General features: G+C 37.5%; 1 protein-coding gene across 1 annotated transcript; it reads left to right on the plus strand.

Moving 5' to 3' along the window:
• The first annotated feature begins 2,307 nt into the window (after positions 1-2,307).
• On the plus strand, positions 2,308-19,055 carry KIAA0408 (KIAA0408 ortholog). The gene is given in 6 exon segments (XM_007472348.1): positions 2,308-2,442; positions 12,419-12,778; positions 12,867-12,950; positions 14,346-14,363; positions 15,222-16,529; positions 18,882-19,055. Coding segments are annotated over 6 exon segments (2,079 nt in total).
• Positions 19,056-20,846: the final 1,791 nt, after the last annotated feature.

Raw genomic sequence — 20,846 nt, forward strand, 5'->3', positions numbered from 1 at the left:
CTATCTTCATTTTGTTATGTCTCCATCGAAACATTTATTTTGGGGCAACTTGCATTTGCTGTGGCAGGTACTTGTGGTCGCTGTCTCACAGGATTGGAGGGTAGCAAAAGGATGGAAGGATGACAGAGAGGATGGAAAATGAGATTAGGTAAAAGACATAGCTGAGTGGATAAAATGAGACGTGATAGTGTTTTTTTTGTTTGTTTTTTTTTTTTTTTGCAGTACGCGGGCCCCTCAAACAAAAAAATGCTTTTACATGTTACAAATATGTGACGACCAAAATACACTAAACCAAAAAAATAAAAATCTTCATAATCCATGTATTATTACTGCAACCTTGTTTTCCACAAATGAGTTACAAGTGTGCACAGAAAAGTAAAAAGTCTGCAGAAATATTTATCCCCCCAGACACCTACTTAGTTGAACAAGACTCCGTGTCCCCTGCATCGGCAGGCGGACTCTCAACAACTGCGCCACCAGGGAAGCCCCGTGATAGTGTTTTTAATGGCTAAATCTGAAATTACTTGTTTTTCTTGGCTGAATTAGTCATAGTTTTGTGAGTGCCAAAGAAATAGGTAAGGATGATCAAAGTATCTGTAGCAAAATTTTTGAGAGAAGAGTAACCATATAGATCCCAATATTAGGGTGTTTTTGAGGGTGGAGCCCTGCATATAGCACTGACATTTAAAAATCCTTATTAGTCTATTATAATTCATTAATAGATTGCAACTCAAAAATACGTGTTTGGAACAGTTTACCACTTGGATATGCATGTTCAGAGCAGTCTGACAAAAACTGAATGTCTTCAATGTTCATCTTATATTTGGGATATAAAATATGCGGCCGTCTTCTATGACTGCAGAATGGGGCTTGCTTCCTGGTTATGTGGGCTTCATTAGACAATGCCAGAACCCAGGCGGCTACTGAGTCTCGAGAACTTTGCTCAAAATTAGCATCAGCTACCACCTGGTAAGGTAAGGCATTTTGGTCATGGCCAAATTAGCTTTCTTTTTGGCCAACTCTTCAGCTTTTTAAAAGCTAAAGAGTTAAGACTTCTTATAGGTGTGATTATCTTAGAAGGAGATTCAAACATTTTAAATGTGCTTTTCTACCCATTAAAAAATGTATCTGACTTTAGTAATAAAAATATTCTCAGTGGATGTCAGCACAAGATTTTTTAAAGCAAAAAGTAGGGGAAATTTTATATTTCTCAAACCAATTTGCAGTCCATATGTCATTTAATCTTCGTAATAACCCTGTGGATATCCCCCATTTTAATATAAATAAACTAAATCTCAGAAATTTTAGGTGATTTATAACAGAATTACCAATCAGGTATTTTAAAGTTCATCTTCAGATCCTGAATGAACACATGCCCTAAATGCTAGAAATCTAATTATTTGTCACTCCTTAATATGATCAAGGATTTCCCTGCAAACTGATGAAAACATGTTTTTTCATTTCTCTGTATTCAGTATCAGAAGATAGGTTCTGATATATAGTCTATTAGAAGGAAAAAAGAGCATGGATAAGTGTTAACATATGGCTTTCAGGATAATTTTGTTGCTTTTACATTTTACTTGATGAAATAAAATAATGACAATTTTTTTTATGCTTTAGTTCGGTTTCTTGCTGATACATCAGTCCCAGACTTACTACCAACGTTGGGGTCTTATTGATACAGTAATCACGTTTGCCACAAGCTTGAACTCTATGAGTGTAAAATTGAGATTGTAGCCCAATACCACCTCAGGACTTTAAGTCACAGAAATGTATAATCTGGTTGCATCAGAACAGAAGGAGTAATTCCATTGCAGCAGAATCTACCACAGTTGTGTAGATGTGACTAAACAGTTGAATTTCATACTTCCACTCTGAGATATTCATGAAAAATTCTATGTTTAGATTAGGTGGTTAGTTAAAGGAATACTTATATCTCACACATGCATTTAACCATCCTGTCCACTGTAATTTTACTGTCTGGTCTCAGAAAGGGGAAGAAAAAAAGTTTGGATGATACTTTTTTCTTTGACTGTGTTAGTTTCTCCTTAGGCAGATATTTTTGTCATCCTTCTTTTGAGTCCAATTTTCCTAAAGTTTGTTTATGTCAATGGCTCTTGACAAACTGATAAAATGTTTCCAGAAAGCACATGGATTTGGAACTCTCTCTCCTTATGTTTATATTAGGCTTTGTTTTAAAGGCAAGTGAGACTGCTTCAAATAAAACAACTCCAAGCTTCCAAGAAACAGTTAAGAGAAGGCAGAGACGGGCAGAAACACCCCTTCACTAACACTCACACGGTTGCCATGGACCTACATAAGCAGTGGGAGAACACAGAGACTAACTGGCGCAAGGAAAAGATGGAGTTACTGGACCAGTTTGACAATGAAAGAAAGGAATGGGAAAGTCAATGGAAGATCATGCAGAAGAAGATAGAAGAGGTACAGGTTGATTTGTTTTGAATGCACTGGAAACTTAAAACTCAGAATGAAAATTCTGTTGGTTTGTTTTGTATTGGAAACGATTTTTACTTTCCAATTCCACCTAAACGATGCATGTCTCAGTGATATTTACTAGACCAGAAATAGCATAACCTAACCCAATATCACTGTAGAGACTATGCTAATTTATAGCTTTGCATGCAAATTAGAACTTGAAATGTCTTTCTAAAGTGTATCAATTTATTATTTTCTAACTAGAGTGCCATGGTATCAAAAGTGAGGTATGTATTTTGCATAAGTTTTCAAATTCCGGGCCCAGGATGAAAACAGAAGAAAAACGTAATTAATGGAACATATTTTAGTAAAATTATAATTGGGCATTAAAATACAGATCTTTTCAGAGATGACTTATGAATAATGTCTACTAAAGGCAGTTATGTATTAGATAATTCAGTATAATCAAAGAGTGTCATATATCAAAAAGAAAATGGAGGTGGACATGGTTTTTATTCTGGCAAGGTGTGGCACATTTATTGGCACATTTATTTGGAAAGAATTTATTAAAAATGACATGCCGAGACTCTGATACAAACAATAATTTTATTCCTTCACCCTGTTTGGCCAGAATATTTCCTTTAAGTATCTGCATTGATGTATATTCAAGCTTGTTCCAACTGAAAATTATTTATACTTATCTTGCTTTTTTGTAACATTCCCTGCTGTTGACTTATATGGTTTTGTGCGCATTGCCAAGGCAGTTATTTTAACAGACTCCTTGGCCTTTATTCACAGACAATCAAAGCTGGTGCTTTATGTGTTTATAGTGCAAATATTTTTCTTATTAACAGCCCTATAATTGGTTATGAATAAAATACAAATTGGCATGCTAAAAGGAAAAATAAAAAAGAATAGCCATGTGACTATTCCAAAATAGAGCTGAGAAGGCAGGCATGTAGTAGATGATTACAGATTGAAAGGAGAATTTACTTCTCATCCTTCTATAGTTTGGAAAATGAGTTTTGCTTGCTCTCTTAACTTCTCCACCCAGAGGCTCAGATTGGATCAACAGGGAGATGGCCAAGTCAAATCAAAATCCACAACTCCAATTCGAAACCTGAACTCATTGGCTTCCAAAGGTTTGGAAGGTCCAGTTAATAACAATCTCAGATAATTCTAGCATCCAAGCAAAATAATTAAGGGAGTCAGGATTAGTCTAGCCAGTTGTTTAAGCCATGTAGCTAAGATATTCTGCTGGCTGGTTAAATTTGTTATTGTCAAATAATTATTCTGACAGCTCTGTAGATTCCATCTATGGAAAATATTAGCCTTATCAATTAGCAGGCGTTAAACATACTTTAAACATAGGTGATAGTCCATAGAAGTACTGACAGAGGGCTGGAATATTTTTTCTTTATCTTGGATAGTAGCTGTGCTGCTATTTATGTCATTCTGCCTGCAGTATACAACACCATACCTGGGAATATGTTTAGATAATGTGCTTACCCAAACTACCCACCCAGAGACGATGCTGTTCAATACCTGAATACTATCATTGTGCTCCCCTTATCATACTAATATAGTTGTCCCTCAGTATACATGGGAGATTGGTTCCAGGAGCCCCCGTGGATACCAAAATTCATGGATGCTCTCAAGTTGCTTACATAAAATGGCATAGTATGTATGTATTTTTTCCCACTCCCAGCTTTTTTTTTTTTTAATTTATTTATTTTATTTATTTATTTTTGGCTGTGTTGGGTCTTCGTTGCTGCACGCGGGCTTTCTCTAGTTGCGGCGAGCGGGGGCTGCTCTTTGTTGTGGTGCGCGGGCCTCTCATTGCAGTGGCTTCTCTCATTGTGGAGCACGGGCTCTAGGCGCGCGGGCTTCAGTAGTTGCGGCACATGGGCTCAGTAGTTGTGGCTCACGGGCTCTAGAGCACAGGCTCAGCAGTTGTGGCACACGAGCTTAGTTGCTCCGCGGCATGTGGGATCTTCCCGGACCAGGGATCGAACCCGTGTCCCTTGCATTGGCAGGCGGATTCTCAACCACTTGCGCCACCGGGGAAGCCCCCCACTCCCAGCTTTGTACCTGTGAGAATGTACCTTCTTAGAGGCTACAAAGCTGGGAGTAGAGAACAGGAGGAAATTGTCCTCACATGTCACAGAAAATCAAGACAATATTGTTAAGTAAAATTAAAAATCAACACTTGGAAAAAATGTAACATGCCACAAGCATAATAGACTGTATTTCTTTCGTATTTATCACTAAGCTCTGTGTATTAAATCAGACACAACTTATTAAGCCATATATTAGAAAATTATACCTTTCCTGGTGCATGCATATAACTTCTGTGATTCCAAGTAAAAATGTCATTAGTGAGAGGATCAGTGTTGGGTATTAATATGCTAATGATTCTTTGTTCAGCGACTATCCACAATCATTGCATTTGCTATTACAAAATGAAGATGTACGTACTTGGATCTTTGAAACCTAGACTAATCCAGATAGATACCCTTAATAGAGTTAATGGATGCCTGGCAATTTTTTTTATCACATTGCCATCTTTCCTGATTGTCTCCTTTGATCAGATAGCCATTGAAAACAGCTAGGTACCAAGTAACACAGATTTCCTTTTACAAAATAAATGGTTTTCCATCAATAATATAATGAAATTTGTTTATTCATACTTCACCTAAGTCCCCAAGAGAATTTAAGATGTCAAATAAAATTCTGTGTAAGGTAAAGTATTCCAAAACTAGAAGAGAAAGATGAGATGAAGACAAGAGGAAGGATCCTTTGTGAAATGCATGCAGCAAATTTGTCTTTCTAGTAAGTAACAAAAAATGATCAAATGCATATTTTTCAGTATTCAGAAAACAAAAGCAAACCTATTTCCCAGAAATAGCACTTTCTCCCTGATTTTGCAACTAAAGCAATTTTGTTTCCACCCATGACTCCTCTAAAAGAGGACAGTGCTACCAATATCATCCTTAGATTTAGCATGGTGTTTTGAGGGTTGCTTCTTAAAATATCCCTCAAAGTCAGCCAAAATTATAATGGCCACAACTGTTCAGTACAGATAATTTTACAGGGGCCAGAACAGTTGATTCATGGCTGCAATTTGATGCTATCCTGACTTCATCCAACTACAGATTTATAAGTATTTAGGGCATAAATGCATGACCTATCCTTCAGGCATTAACTGTGTTATAGTGCTTCACTCATCTGAGATTTGGGTAAATATTGAGCATCAGTAAATCTGTTATTCTTTTTTTTTCTTTTAACATCTTTATTGGAGTAGAATTGCTTCACAATGGTGTGTTAGTTTCTCCTGTATAACAAAATGAATCAGCTATACATATACATATATCCCCATATCTCCTCCCTCTTGTGTCTCCCTCCCACCTTCCCTATCCCACCCCTCTAGGTGGACACAAAGCACTGAGCTGATCTCCCTGTGCTATGGGGCTGCTTCCCACTAGCTATCTATTTTACATTTGGTAGTGTATATATGTCCATGCCACTCTCTCACTTCATCCCAGCTTACCCTTCCCCCTCCCTGTGTCCTCAAGTCCATTCTCTATGTCTGTGTCTTTATTCTGGTCCTGCCCCTAGGTTCTTCAGAAGCATTTTTCTTTTTAGATTCCATATATATGTGTTAGCATATGGTATTTGTTTTTCTCTTTCTGACTTACTTCACTCTGTATGACAGTCTCTAGGTCCATCCAAATGGACAAGTGACTCAATTTCATTTCTTTTTATGGCTGAGTAATATTCCATTGTATATATGTGCCACACCTTCTTTATCCATTCACCTGTTGATGGACAATTAGGTTGCTTCCATGTCCTGGCTATTGTAAATAGAGCTGCAATGAACATTGTGGGGCATGACTCTTTTTGAATTATGGTTTTCTCAGGGTATATGCCCAGTAGTGGGATTGCTGGGTCGTATGATACTTCTATTTTTAGTTTTTTAAGGAGACTCCATACCGTTCTCCATAGTGGCTGAATTAATTTACATTCCCACCAACAGTGCAAGAGGGTTCCCTTTTCTCCACACCCTCTCCAGCATTTATTGTTTGTAGATTTTTTGATGATGGCCATTCTGACTGGTATGAGTCGATAACCTCATTGTAGTTTTGATTTGCATTTCTCTAATGGTTAGTGATTTTGAGCATCCTTTCATGTGTTTGTTGGCAATCTGTATATCTTCTTTGGAGAAATGTCTATTTGGGTCTTCTGCCCATTTGTGGATTGGGTTGTTTGTTTTTCTGATATTGAGCTGCCTGAGCTGCTTGTAAACTTTGGAGATTAATCCTTTGCTAGTTGCTTTGTTTGTAAATATTTTCTCCCATTCTCAGGGTTGTCTTCTCGTATCTTTTATGGTTTCCTTTGCTGTGCAAAAGCTTTTAAGTTTCATTAGGTCCCATTTGTTTATTTTTGTTTTTATTTCTATTTCTCTAGGAGGTGGGTCAAAAAGGATCTTGCTGTGATTTATGTCATAGAGTGTTTTGCCTATGTTTTTCTCTAACAGTTTTATAGTGTCTGGCCTTACATTTAGGTCTTTAATCCATTTTGAGTTTATTTTTGTGTATGGTGTTAGGGAGTGTTCTAATTTCATTCTTATACATGTAGCTGTCCAGTTTTCCCAGCACCACGTATTGAAGAGGCTGTCTTTTCTCCATTCTACATTCTTGCTTCCTTTATCAAAGATAAGGTGACCATATGTGCGTGGGTTTATCTCTGGGCTTTCTATCCTGTTCCGTTGATCTATATTTCTGTTTTTGCACCAGTGCCATACTGTCTTGATTACTGTAGCTTTGTAGTATAATGTGAAGTCCAGGAGCCTGATTCCTCCACCATCAGTTTTTCTTTCTCAAGATTGCTTTGGCTATTCGGGGTCTTTTGTGTTTCCATACGAATTGTGAAATTTTTTGTTCTAGTTCTGTGAAAAATGCCATTGGCAGTTTGAGAGTAGTTTGATTGCATTGAATCTGTAGATTGCTTTAGGTAGTATAGTCATTTTCACAGTGTTGATTGTTCCAATGCAAGTACATGGTATATCTCTCCATCTGTTTGCATCATCTTTAATTTCTTTCATCAGTGTCTTATAGTTTTCTGCATACAGGTCTTTTGTCTCCTTAGGTAGGTTTATTTCTAGGTATTTTATTCTTTTTGTTGCAGTGCTAAAAGGGAGTGTTTCCTTAATTTCTCTTTCAGATTTTTCATCATTAGTGTATAGGAATGCCAGAGATTTCTGTGCATTAATTTTGTATCCTGCTACACTACCAAATTCATTGATTAGCTCTAGCAGTTTTCTGGTAGCATCTTTAGGATTCCCTATGTATAGTGTCATGTCATCTGCAAACAGTGACAGTTATACTCTTCTTTTCCAATTTGGATTCCTTTTGTTTTTTTTCTTCTCTGATTGCTGTGGCTAAAAGTTCCAAAACTATGTTGAATAACAGTGGTGAGAGTGGGCAACCTTGTTTTGTTCCTGATCTTAGTGGAAATGGTTTCAGTTTTTCACCATTGAGAACAATGTTGGCTGTGGGTTTGTCATATATGGCCTTTATTATGTTGAGGTAAGTTCCCTCTATGCCTACTTTCTGGAGGGTTTTTATCAAAATGGGTGATAAATTTTGTCAAAAGCTTTTTCTACATCTATTGAGATGATCATATGGTTTTTATTCTTCAATTTGTTAATATGGTGTATCACGTTGATTGATTTGCATATATTGAAGAATGCTTGCATTCCTGGGATAAACCCCACTTGATCATGGTGTATGTTCCTTTATTTTTTTTTTCGCGGTACGCGGACCTCTCACTGTTGTGGCCTTTCTCGTTGCGGACCACAGGCTCTGGACGCGCAGGCTCAATGGCCATGGCTCACAGGCCCAGCCCGTCCACGGCATGTGGGATCTTCCTGGACTGGGGCATGAACCCGTGTCTCCTGCATCGGCAGGCAGACTCTCAACCACTGTGCTACCAGGGAAGCCCCATATGTTCCTTTTAATGTGCTGTTGGATTCTGTTTGCTAGTATTTTGTTGAGGATTTTTGCATCTATGTTCATCAGGGATATTGACCTGTAGTTTTCTTTCTTTGTGATATCTTTGTCTGATTCTGGTATCAGGGTGATGGTGGCCTCGTAGAATGAGTTTGGGAGTGTTCCTCCCTCTGCCATATTTTGGAAGAGTTTGAGAAGGATAGGTGCTAGCTCTTCTCTAGATGTTTGATAGAATTAACCTGTGAAGCCATCTGATCCTGAGCTTTTGTTTGTTGGAAGATTTTTAATCACAGTTTCAATTTCAGTGCTTGTGATTGGTCTGTTTATATTTTCTATTTCTTCCTGGTTCAGTCATGGAAGGTTGTGCTTTTCTAAGAATTTGTCCATTTCTTCCAGGTTGTCCATTTTATATATATCTATATATATATCTATATATATATATAGTTGCTTGTAGTAATCTCTCATGATCCTTTGTATGTCTGCAGTGTCAGTTGTTACTTCTCCTTTTTCATTTCTAATTCTAGTGATTTGAGTGTTCCCCTTTTTTTCTTAATGAGCCTGGCTAATGGTTTATCAATTTTGTTTATCTTCTCAAAGAACCAGCTTTTCTATCTTTTCTATCATTTCCTTCATTTCTTTTTCATCTATTTCTGATCTGATCTTTATGATTTCTTTCCTTCTGCTAACTTTGGGGTTATTTTGTTCTTCTTTCTCTAATTGCTTTAGGTGTAAGGTTAGGTTGTTTATTTGAGATTTCTCTTGTTTCTTGAGGTAGGATTGTATTGCTATAAACTTCGTCATATTTTCATTGTCATTTGTTTCTAGGTATTTTTTGATTTCCTCTTTGATTTCTTCAGTGATCTCTTGGTTATTTAGTAGTGTATTGTACTATCGTACTTGATACGATTTCAATTTTCTTAAATTTACCAAGGCTTGTTTTGTGACCCAAGATATGATCTATCCTGGACAATGTTCCTCGAGCACTTAAGAAGAAAGTGTATTCTGTTGTTTTTGGATGGGATGTCCTATAAATATCAATTAAGTCCATCTTGTTTAATGTATCATTTAGAGCTTGTATTTCCTTATTTACTTTCATTTTGGATGATCTGTCCATTAGTGAAAGTGGGTGTTAAAGTTCCCTTTTATGATTGTGTTACTGTCAATTTCACCTTTTATGGCTGTTAGCATTGCCTTATGTACTGAGGTGCTCCTATATTGGGTGCATAAATATTTACAATTGCTATATCTTATTCTTTGGTTGATCCCTTGATCATTTTGTAGTGTCCTTCTTTGTCTCTTGTAATAGTCTTTATTTTGAAGTCATTTTTTCTGATGTGAGAATTGCCATTCTAGCTATCTTTTGATTTCCATTTACATGGAATATCTTTTTCCATCCCCTCACTTTCAGTCTGTATGTGTCCCTAGGTCTAAAGTGGGTCTCTTGTAAACAGCATATATGCGGGTCTTGTTTTCGTATCCATTCAGCCAGTCTATGTCTTTTGGTTGGAGCATTTAATCCATTTACATTTAAGGTAGTTATCGATATGTATGTTCCTATTACCATTTTCTTAATTGTTTTGGGTTTCTTACTGTAAGTCTTTTCCTTCTCTTGTGTTTCCTGCCTAAAGAACTTCCTTTAGTATTTGTTGTAAAGCTGGTTTGGTGGTGCTGAATTCTCTTAGCTTTTGCTTGTCTGTAGAAGTTTTAATTTCTCCATGGAACCTGAATGACATCCTTTCTGGGTAATCTTGGTTGTACGTTTTTCCCTTTCATCACTTTAAATATGCCCTTCCACTCCCTCCTGGCTTATGGAGTTTCTGCTGAAAGATTACCTGTTAAACTTATGAGGATTCCCTTGTATTTTATTTGTGGTTTTTCCCTTGCTGCTTTTAATATTTTTTCTTTGTATTTAATTTTTGATAGTTTGATTAATATGTGTCTTGGCATGTTTCTCCTTGGATTTATCCTGTATAGGACTCTCTGCCCTTCCTGGACTTGACTGACTATTTCCTTTCCTATATTAGGGAAGGAATATAGGAAATAATCTCTTTAAATATTTTCTCAGTCCCTTTCTTTTTCTCTTCTCCTTCTGGGACCCCTACAGTTCTTATGTTGGTGCGTTTAATGTTGTCTCAGAGGTCTCTGAGACTGTCCTCAATTCTTTTCATTCTTTTTTCTTCATTCTGCTCTGTGGTAGTTATCTCCATTATTTTACCTTCCAGGTCACTTATCTGTTCTTCTGCCTCAGTTATTCTGCTATTGGTTCCTTACAGAGAATTTTTAATTTCATTTATTGTGTTGTTTATCATTGTTTGTTTGGTCTTTCATTCTTCTAGGTCCTTGTTAAATGTTTCTTGTATTTTCTCCATTCCATTTCCAAGATTTTGGATCATCTTTACTATCATTAGTCTGAATTCTTTTTCAGGTAGACTGCCTATTTCCTCTTCATTTGTTTGATGTGGTGGGTTTTTACCGTGCTCCTTCATCTGCTGTGTATTTCTCTGTCTTCTCATTTTGCTTAATTTATTGTGTTTAGAGTCTCCTTTTTGCAGGCTGCAGGTTCGTACTTCACATTGTTTTTAGTGTCTCCCCCCAGTGGGTAAGTTTGGTTCAGTGGGTTGTGTAGGCTTCCTGGTGGAGGTGACTGGTGCCTGTGTTTTGGTGGATGATGCTGGATCTTGTTTTTCTGGTGGGCAGGACCACATCCGGTGGTGTGTTTTAGGGTGTCTGTGAACTTAGTATGATTTTAGGCAGCCTCTCTGCTAATGGGTGGGGTTGTGTTCCTGTCTTGCTAGTTGTTTGGAATAGTGTCCAGCACAGTATCTTGCTGGTTGTTGAGTGGAGCTGGATCTTAGTGTTGAGATGGAGATCTCTGGGAGAGCTTTTGCTGTTCAATATTTTATGGAGCCGGGAGGTCTCTGGTGGACCAATGTCCTGAACTCGGCTCTCCCACCTCAGAGGCTCAGGCCTGACACCTGGCCTGAGCACCAAGACCCTGTAAGCCACTCGGCTGCTAGTGTTGGAGGGTCTCCTGCGGAGGCGGGGTGTGGCTAGGGCTCGGCTGGGGCTCATGGCCAGGACAAGGATCTGGGAGCAGAAGTTCTCTGTTACTCTTTGAATAATAGATGTAGTGCAGATATAGGTTGTGACTGTAAAACATAGAGTCATTTGCTTTAATAGTTCTCTGTCTTTGGAATTTGACAAGCTTTCCCAGAACACAAGCCTGAAGAGAAAGCCAGTAATAGCCTGCAGGTTAAACTGAACTCTCAATAAGTAATTTGGGGCCCACTTTAGCATAGACTAATAGATGATCAACGCCTTAGAGTTCTACTGTATTACCTAGGACAGGGTCACATTTGTTTTAATTACAACAGGAAACATTTTTTAAATGTATGTAGCCTTGGAAGTAAAAAAAGTCTCAGAATTACCTGTCCCTCACCAATGTAACTTCCAAAAGTAACATATTTTGATTGTGAAATGTCCACTTAGGGACAGAATTAGCTGAGTTACTATATGAGATTGTCACCTATTTAGAAGTTAAATGTTGGCATATAGGATCATATATTTTTAAAATATGACCTTAATGTTAGTTAAACTTTTGCTTCTCTCTGAAAGCAGTTAGAGAACATTGCCAGTAATTGACTCGAGTCATTCCAATTTTGTTAACAGTGCTTCTGTATCATCATGATATCTATATATAAACACAGGTTTGTTTCATTTTTGAATGGGTTGATTTCTACTCAGAAGAACAGAAATTACCATCCATGCTTTGACCTACTGAAAGTAGTCTTTATGGTTCCTCAAAGTTGTTCCAGCTAATCCAGACTTTAGAAGTGTTATTTGGAATAAGCATTAATACCGTGGGGTAGTATATAGTAATATGGCAAAGAGAACTCAGAACGGTATGCTTAGTATCAAAAATATTGAGAGAGTGGATTAGGGGGAAATTTTTATCTTTGTTTTCTTTACAGCTCTGCCATGAAGTAAAGCTTCGGAGGAAAATCAACATGAGTGAACGTGCGATTATTGATGTTGATTGTGAAAAGGCCATTCAAGACAAAATGATGGAATCTTCTCCAAATTATCCCAATTCAAGACAATGTGAATTTACAGGGATGAATCACAGGGATGGTCTGGGGGAAAAAGGTAAAACAGAGCAGAGCTTACTCAGTGAAAGAAATCAAATGTGTAAGGAACAAAAAACAATCAAAAAATCAAAAGTAGGGTTAATGGATTCTATGGCCACAGACAACCAAAAGGAATGTAAGACCCCGCCTGACCTGAGGGCTTCTGAGGAAGAGAACAAGAGCTGCTCTGGTGCCCTCAACACAGTAAGTAAGACGGGATTGGCCTAGAACTGTTTCTAAAGACATATTTACATTTCAAAGGACTAACATGCTATTGCTTATATGTATAAAGGCTCTTGAAGAACTTGCCAAAGTTAGTGAAGAACTATGCAGCTTTCAAGAGGAAATTCGAAAGCGTTCTAACCACAGAAGGTAGGCTGGTACATCTATGATGATTTTTATGTTGGAAAATCAAAAAGAATGTTGTTTTTAGTTAATGAATCCAAACTTCCTTTAGCATCTAACACTTTGTTAGTGAGAATTAATAATGCTGTTTAAATATGTTATCTTAGGAGATAAAAACTTAAATTGTATGTTTCTCTGTTCACTAATTCTTTTTTTTTTTTTTAAGGAATTTTGCCTTATTTATTTATTTATTTTATTTTACTTTGGCTGTGTTGGGTCTTCGTTTCTGTGTGAGGGCTTTCTCTAGTTGCGGCAAGTGGGGGCCACTCCTCATCGCGGTGCGCATGCCTCTCACTATCGTGGCCTCTCTTGTTGCGGAGCACAGGCTCCAGACAGGCAGGCTCACTAATTGTGGCCCACAGGGCTAGTTGCTCCACGGCATGTGGGATCTTCCCAGACCAGGGCTCGAACCCGTGACCCCTGCATTGGCAGGCGGACTCTCAACAACTGCGCCACCAGGGAAGCCCCTCTGTTCACTAATTCTTAAAGCAAATCTTATAGTTCTCTTTGTAGTTTGACTCTTAGGCGTACTTTACTTTTTTGGTATTTAGTGAAGTTATACTAACCATAATAAATAATAAACAAGTATACTCCAATGGAGTTCTTTTTTATTTTGAGTATATGGCCAGTGGAAGAGTATACTGGGTTAATCTAGTTAAATACATCTTTAAACTATGTCAAATTTAACAATGGTGTTTTAATTATATAATGATGTTCTACTGAAACATTTTGAGCCATTTATTTTTCTACATTATATATATAATGGAAGCATTCATAATTTTCAGAATAACATATTGTAAATATGGACACACATACATACTTATACAGTGCTGTAAAACATGCTCTTTCAGTTCAGAAGCACCCTTATAACTTAAGGGTAAGTTTTAGCCAAATTGAAAAATAAATTAGAATTCTCTACAAGTTAAGTAAAGATGGATTTTTCTAGGATCACCATTTATCTCCTAGTGGGGCAGTATACTTCTCTTTGAAGCTATAGGAATGTGGACCCTTATTTTTCTTTAGCTTTTTGGAAGCTCAGAGAGAATTTTTGTACTGACTTACAACAGATTTTCTTACCCAACCATGTTTTTTACATAATTTTGCCTTCCACTTTTCCATTGAGCTTTTGCCTACTACTCTCTGCTAATGGGTATTTGTCTGCACTTTATTGTAAGCTATGTCGTAATATAAGTTGAAGAGATATAAATATGATTTATATGTATCAATATGATTAATTAATGTTAATTTGTGAACCCACATTCTTGCAATATTTAGGTTTTTATTTCAATAATTCTTACTTGCCAAATTTTTTTTATACAAACCACACCTGGTATAAAGTTCTCACTGCCACTTATTGCCTTTCGAGAAAAGCTCAAAATTCTTAGTATGTAATTCAAAGTCATTACAGTTTGACCTAATATTTCTCTTTTATTTGCTGTCATCCTTCCCACTTTTTTATATTCCATCCACACCAAAGTACTCATTGTTCCTTGAATAGCCACACTATTTGTACTGCAGCTCTCTTTTGCTTATATGTCCTTTACTCATAAAAAAAAAAAAAAAAAAAAAAAAGATGATCACTTTTCTTTCATGCCCAAATAACACATTTGGTATTGCTCATGTTTGTTTGCGCTTTGATTCAGATTTCTGTCACACTACTTAGAATGTTATTTCAAATTCAAGGGGAGGAGTTTGAGCTCAGAAGACGTTATAAATAGGAATTCAGTAGGCAAAGCGGATATAAGGAAATGGCAAGAGAAAACCTATAGAAATGGGAACGCCAATAGCAGACACCCAAGAGACTACACACAGTCGAGTCTGAGTGTAGGAGAAGTTTAGGTAATAGAAAAAAATGAGAGACACAGTTAAAAAGGTAGTTTGGGTCAGACTATGTATATAGAGTTGAATACAACACTGAGAGGTGGCCTTTATCCTTCAGTAAAAGGGACTTGAAGTTTTGTACTATGGGATTTATATAAAAATAATGTTTAAGGAAGTTTGACTCCTTTTCCTATAACAGAATCCATTGCTTTAGCCCCAGTGTCTTTTAAGAGTTTATCATAGGGCTTCCCTGGTGGCGCAGTGGTTGAGAGTCCACCTGCTGATGCAGGGGACACAGACTCGTGCCCCGGTCTGGGAAGATCCCACATGCCGCGGAGCGGCTGGGCCCATGAGCCATGGCCTCTGAGCCTGCGCGTCCGGAGCCTGTGCTCTGCAAAGGGAGAGGCCACAACAGTGAGAGGCCCGCGTACCGCATGTAACTAATATGCCTTATGGAGATCACATGATTAACAACAACCAGTGCATTACTCCAACCAGTTTAGAAAAAAAAAAGAAAAATAGAAAGAATCTGAGCTGTACTGATGTTTTCCAAAACAATTCTAAGAAAAAAGGTGGAATTGATAAAACTGATCTGCAAAGAAGTGAAACCCCACCAGTTCCTCCTCCAAGAAGTACATCTCGAAATTTTCCCAGCTCATGTTCTGCACAAGCCCATGAAAGTTTGAAGGAAAGTTCAGACCACAATGGCTGGGTGGCCCAAGGAGGTCAAGGCGAAAAGAACTGCAACCCTCATTTCCTCTGGAGGCACGACGAGATGCCTACGCCATGTCTAAATGAAAGGAAGACTTTGAAAGATATTATCACATTTTCTTCTTTGGCACCAGAAACCAAAATAGATAAAAAGCCTTCATGTAATGAAAATGTTGGACTTAACACGTGGTCATGCGACACTGGGATTGGTGCAAAAAACAGCCCCTCTACACCATGGTTTCAGAAAACCTGCTCTATTCCCAATAAGCCAAAATATGAAAAGGTGATTCCAGATCACCCTGCTAAATCTCATCCTGATCTTCACAAAAGCAATGTCTGTAGCTCCTTGGTGACACAGAGCAGCGGCCCACTGAGAAGTTTCAGTTGTGGCTTTGAAAGGACTACTAGGAATGAAAAGCTGGCAGCAAAGACTGATGAATTTAACAGAATCGTATTTAGAACAAATAGAAATTGTCATGCAGTACAGCAAAGTCAAAGCTACTCAGAACCATCTGAAGATCTTCAGCCCTGTGATACTTTAATTTCTTGCACAGGTAACATCTCAGAAAGTGACAGTGTTTCTGACATTCTGAAAACCAGTGCCCCCATGCCTGTGCCCAGGGAAAATGTGCATGATAATTCCACCAAAAAACCCACAACAGGCCTATTCAGACAAATGCAGGAACACATAAGCCCTAGCAGTTACCGGAATATGCTCCACGAGCATGACTGGAGACCAAGTAATTTGTCTGGCCGACCAAGGTCAGCTGATCCCAGGTCAAATTATGGTGTGGTGGAAAAGCTGCTGAAAACCTATGATACATCAGCAGGGTCCGCATTGCAAAATTCTAAATGCTTCCAGGCTAATTGGACCAAGTGTAATTCTGATGTCAGTGGTGGAGCCACATTAAGTCAGCATTTTAAAAAGCTCCAAATAGAACAAGAGCTTCAGCAAAAGCCAGCTATGTGTGGAGCACAGCAAGTGAAGCAAGGAGCAGATCGGAAAAAGGTAACTGAGGTGAGAAAGAAATTTAACATTTTGGTAGAACTGCATCCATATTTAGCAATGGCTCCGAGTTCAGTCAGTTGCCCATTCATATAAATAGAATGTAGGCACATGTTTTGACATCTTCTTTGTTCCTTGACCCTTCATTTGTGAATAAATATAAACCTTAGAATTGTAACTCAACATGAACTTTTAAAAGCATAGTTTTTTTTTTTGTTTGTTTGTTTGTTTTGCGGTACGCGGGCTTCTCATTCTTGTGGCCTCTCCCGTTGCGGAGCACAGGCTCCAGACGCACAGGACCAGCCGCCATGGCTCACGGGCCCAGCAGCTCCGCGGCATATGGGATCTTCCCGGCCCGGGGCACGAGCCCGTGTCCCCTGCATCGGCAGGCGGACTCTCAACCACTGCGCCACCAGGGAAGCCCTAAAGTGTTTATATTTTTATAAGTATATGGGAAGTATTTATAAATAACTTGCACTTTTCGGTTATTAGCTATGGTTGGTTCAGTCATTCCCAGAATTTGATTCATGTTCTTCCTCAGGGGATTAGTCACATGAATATGAGTTTGGGTGAAAAAAAATAATTTAAAATAGTGCCTTGGGGTGCCCCGGTCCGGGAGGATCCCACATGCCGCGGAGCGGCTGGGCCCGTGAGCCATGGCCGCTGAGCCTGCACGTCCGGAGCCTGTGCTCCACAGCGGGAGGGGTCACAACAGTGAGGCCCGCGTACCGGAAAAAAAAAAAAAATAGTGCCTTATGGAGTTCTCTTATTGTGGAGCTAAAAGGCAGTATATGAAAAGAAAAATGATAGTATAGCATAAAAAAATTTAAGGTCATTATTATTTGTATAAATTCTTTGTGTGGAAATTGCCCACCCCCCAGAAAAATGGGTATTTAAATAAACTGTTATCCTTTCTTTATTCCGGTTTGCTTGCAAAAGAGTACAGTTTTAGAGGAGAAAAAGAGGTTGAAGAGATTTGTATTTACAATGAAGAGCTATCCATCAGCACCTTGTATGCATAATTTATAAAAAGTTACAAGGTGACATACTGTTATAATTAGCCAATGCTTTGAAAATCCTGGTTTTACATAGTGCAATGTATATGCACCATTGTTTTAAATGAGGCAGATTGCCTCCTTCTGGTGTAAGAAATTATTTTTATGAGGCTTTCAAGCCCTACAAAAGTATCAGTTTACATGTAGTTTATCAGAAACTTTGCCTGTTTGCCCAAAGTACAAATAATTCTCCTGCTTTTCTATTTCTGTTTTTTTTAGTTGAGCCCATAAATACCTGTAAGGTCTTGTGGCTTCAGATGGGAAATGAAAGCACATATACAATAATCAGCCAAAATTCTCATGAACAAATATTACTAAATATCTCCCATTTTTGTACTGATAGGAGCTTTGGGAAGGGTCCTCTGCTGTCGATCGTTAAGAGTAGTTCTCCATCCCTCCCCCCCCAGGAACAGGTTTTAAAAAATAAGACTCCAAGGAGAGAAAAAGCAAATGCAGGTTACTCTCATAGAAATAAAGGCTGTCCTTACTTCCCGTCTCGGGTGAAAGAGCACAGGCTTTGTTAAGAAGGTCAATAAGCATCAAAGTACAAAATGTATCATGAAAGCTTTTTAACTGTTTCTTAATGACAAGAGTCCTAGAATGCTTTTCTTTCATTAAAATAACAAGAAAGAGAAGTAGGAAGAAATGAAAGAAAGCAAAGGGAAGGGAAGGGAAAAGTTTTCAGGCTTCGGAAGATACCCAAGATAGATCGCAACTCTTTCTTAGAAAATAGAATGAAGTTATATTTTAAAGTATTTTAATGATAATTTTGAAACTTTATAGAGATAGTTACAGTGGTTCTTAGTGGGGAAAAAAAAAGATAGCATCAGACAAATCATTTGCTGGTTTGTGTGTCTTTTGCTTATGATCTCTAAAATTGTCAACTTGACATAAAATAACTGGATATAAATTAATTCTTTAAATTATTATCTTTAAAAAAAAAACACTAAAATATCCTAACACTCCACTAAGAAAAATCTTTAGTTCTATCATATCAATTTTATCTAGCATGAACTTTTGAGTTCTAACATAACATTAACTCATAGTTAGTTCTAAAAAGAAATCAGTTGTATTAAAACTTGTCAGTGTGGAGATCTACAAGATTATCAAGTGCCATATTCATATTAAAAGTGAATTGTTTTGATTAAAACATTCGAGACCAGGAATAGCTTCTTTAATTTTCAATGCTTTTTTCTTGCTTGTAAACACGGTAATACAATACATTAATCCTATAGTTGGGATCCATAGCATATTAAGCTCATTGTTGGTGCCTGAATAGTGAGATGAATGTCTTCATTTGTGTCTTAAGGAATCCGTGGCAGTGAAATGCTCACATGGAAAAGGATTTTCCCGACCTGCTAGACCAGCAAATCGCCGTCTCCCGTCCAGGTGGGCATCCAGATCTCCATCGGCACCCCCTGCCTTGCGGAGAGCTGTCCACAACTTTCCCATTTCTCTGCGATCAGAAGCATCGATGGTCTGAGTCTCTGGCCTGGATTGCTGGATTACAAAAGTCCCAATTTTCAAACAGAGTATTCTGAGTGTTTACAACCAATTCTGTCTCTTCTGTATCTTTCAAGATTACTGGGACAATTGAAATCTTAACTTCCCATCAGTCTTCAGTGTTTTTAATCTATGGAACAATTATCCTCCAGTATTTTGATTTTTTAGATCAGAATTTTTTAATGCCATCCTCATTAATTTGCCAATATGATTTAAGTTGAAACAATGTACTATATTGTATATTCCAACTTTCTTGCAAGTGGCAGAAAGCAAGGTTATTTGCATGGCCGTGTGTTTTGTAGGTGCATGTGTTGATATCGGAAGTATCAGTATGTATTTAGATAAGAAAAACTTATGTGCTAGTGTTGACTTTGAAATTATAACATGTATACCTATATATTCTTTGTGTTTATTTAAAATTTTTAAAAATATACAGTATTATTTATATTTTTTTATACCTTTTAATAGGTATCCACTTAAGGCTCTTGAGGTACCTATTATTAGCTAACCACTTCCTTGGTCCCAACTACATACAAAACTAATTATACATATATCTAACATTAGTAGATTTCTACAGACAACTCATAATTCCTTAACCCATATAAAGATAGACTAATACCATTGATCTCCTTGTTTACTCTTTTAAATAAATAAAAGTGTCACAGGTTTAAACAGATTAGCCTTCTAAAGCAAACATAAAATGTTCACAAAACCTTTGATATATCATTCAGCAGTCTATTGCGGCTTTCCCTGTATACTTGATCCTCAGAGCCAGCATCCTAAGACTGCTTTATAAACGACGTGACTAAACCATGAATTCATTTTGGCAACTTCAGTAACAAAATACCTTAAATAGGATATAAAAAGAAATTCAATTATGCTGAATTCTACTCTTTGGTAAAATTATAGTAAATTTTTGTTCAGCTACTTTATTTGGAGTCATACATATTGAGAGGTAAGTTATTCACTTTTTCCTTTTTCTAACCTTTCCCCTAAAATTAGTAGATAAGAGACTAATTCAATTTTTTTATTAACAAAGAAAATCAGGAATGATATTTCATTGAGAGCTGAATTATATTTCTTATAGTGTACTACATTAAAAAGCCTTAAACTAACCTTTGGCATCCATGGGGCAGCATAAGGGGCAGAAACTCTTTTGGGGCCACAGTTCATGAACAGTGAGCATATTATATCTATATTGAGAACTGACAGAAATTTGAATGTTGAGGTGCTTGGAATTCTACATGAAAGATCTTAGAAGCAACTTTGCTCTCCATGTCTCTATGTAAAACCAGCTACATTATTAGATAGTAATTCTATTTAAGCTTTTCTTTTACTAGCAAAAAGGTTAAGGAATTTTTATGGCAAAAGTATTCAAAGAACCTTCTCCTTGTGATACATTCTAACAATTTAGAGAGATTCAATTCATTATACCATGACTTGAGGTAAAGTAATTAATTTTCAAATTAAAGGCTCAAGACTGTTGCATGGTAATGGACAGATTCATACTTACCAATAGGAGAGCCTCCAGGAGTTGAGCAGAATTAAACTTCTAGAATGTGAGGTTGGAGCAGATGATAAGTAAAGGCTATAGATCCAGTCTTTTAATTCTTGTTTCTTTCAGGAATATCCTTTTCCATAGGAAGACTATCAGAGGAAAGTAACCTGGACATCAAATGATGTCACTCATGTAATATGCTTTTCATCTAGAAGGGAGAAAACACTGGGGAGGTGGTAGCCTATGGCATAAAATGATGGACCTGGTAGGAAG

This window comes from Lipotes vexillifer, unplaced genomic scaffold, assembly GCF_000442215.2.
Source record: "Lipotes vexillifer unplaced genomic scaffold, Lipotes_vexillifer_v1.1 scaffold756, whole genome shotgun sequence".
Classification (NCBI taxonomy): domain Eukaryota; kingdom Metazoa; phylum Chordata; class Mammalia; order Artiodactyla; family Lipotidae; genus Lipotes; species Lipotes vexillifer.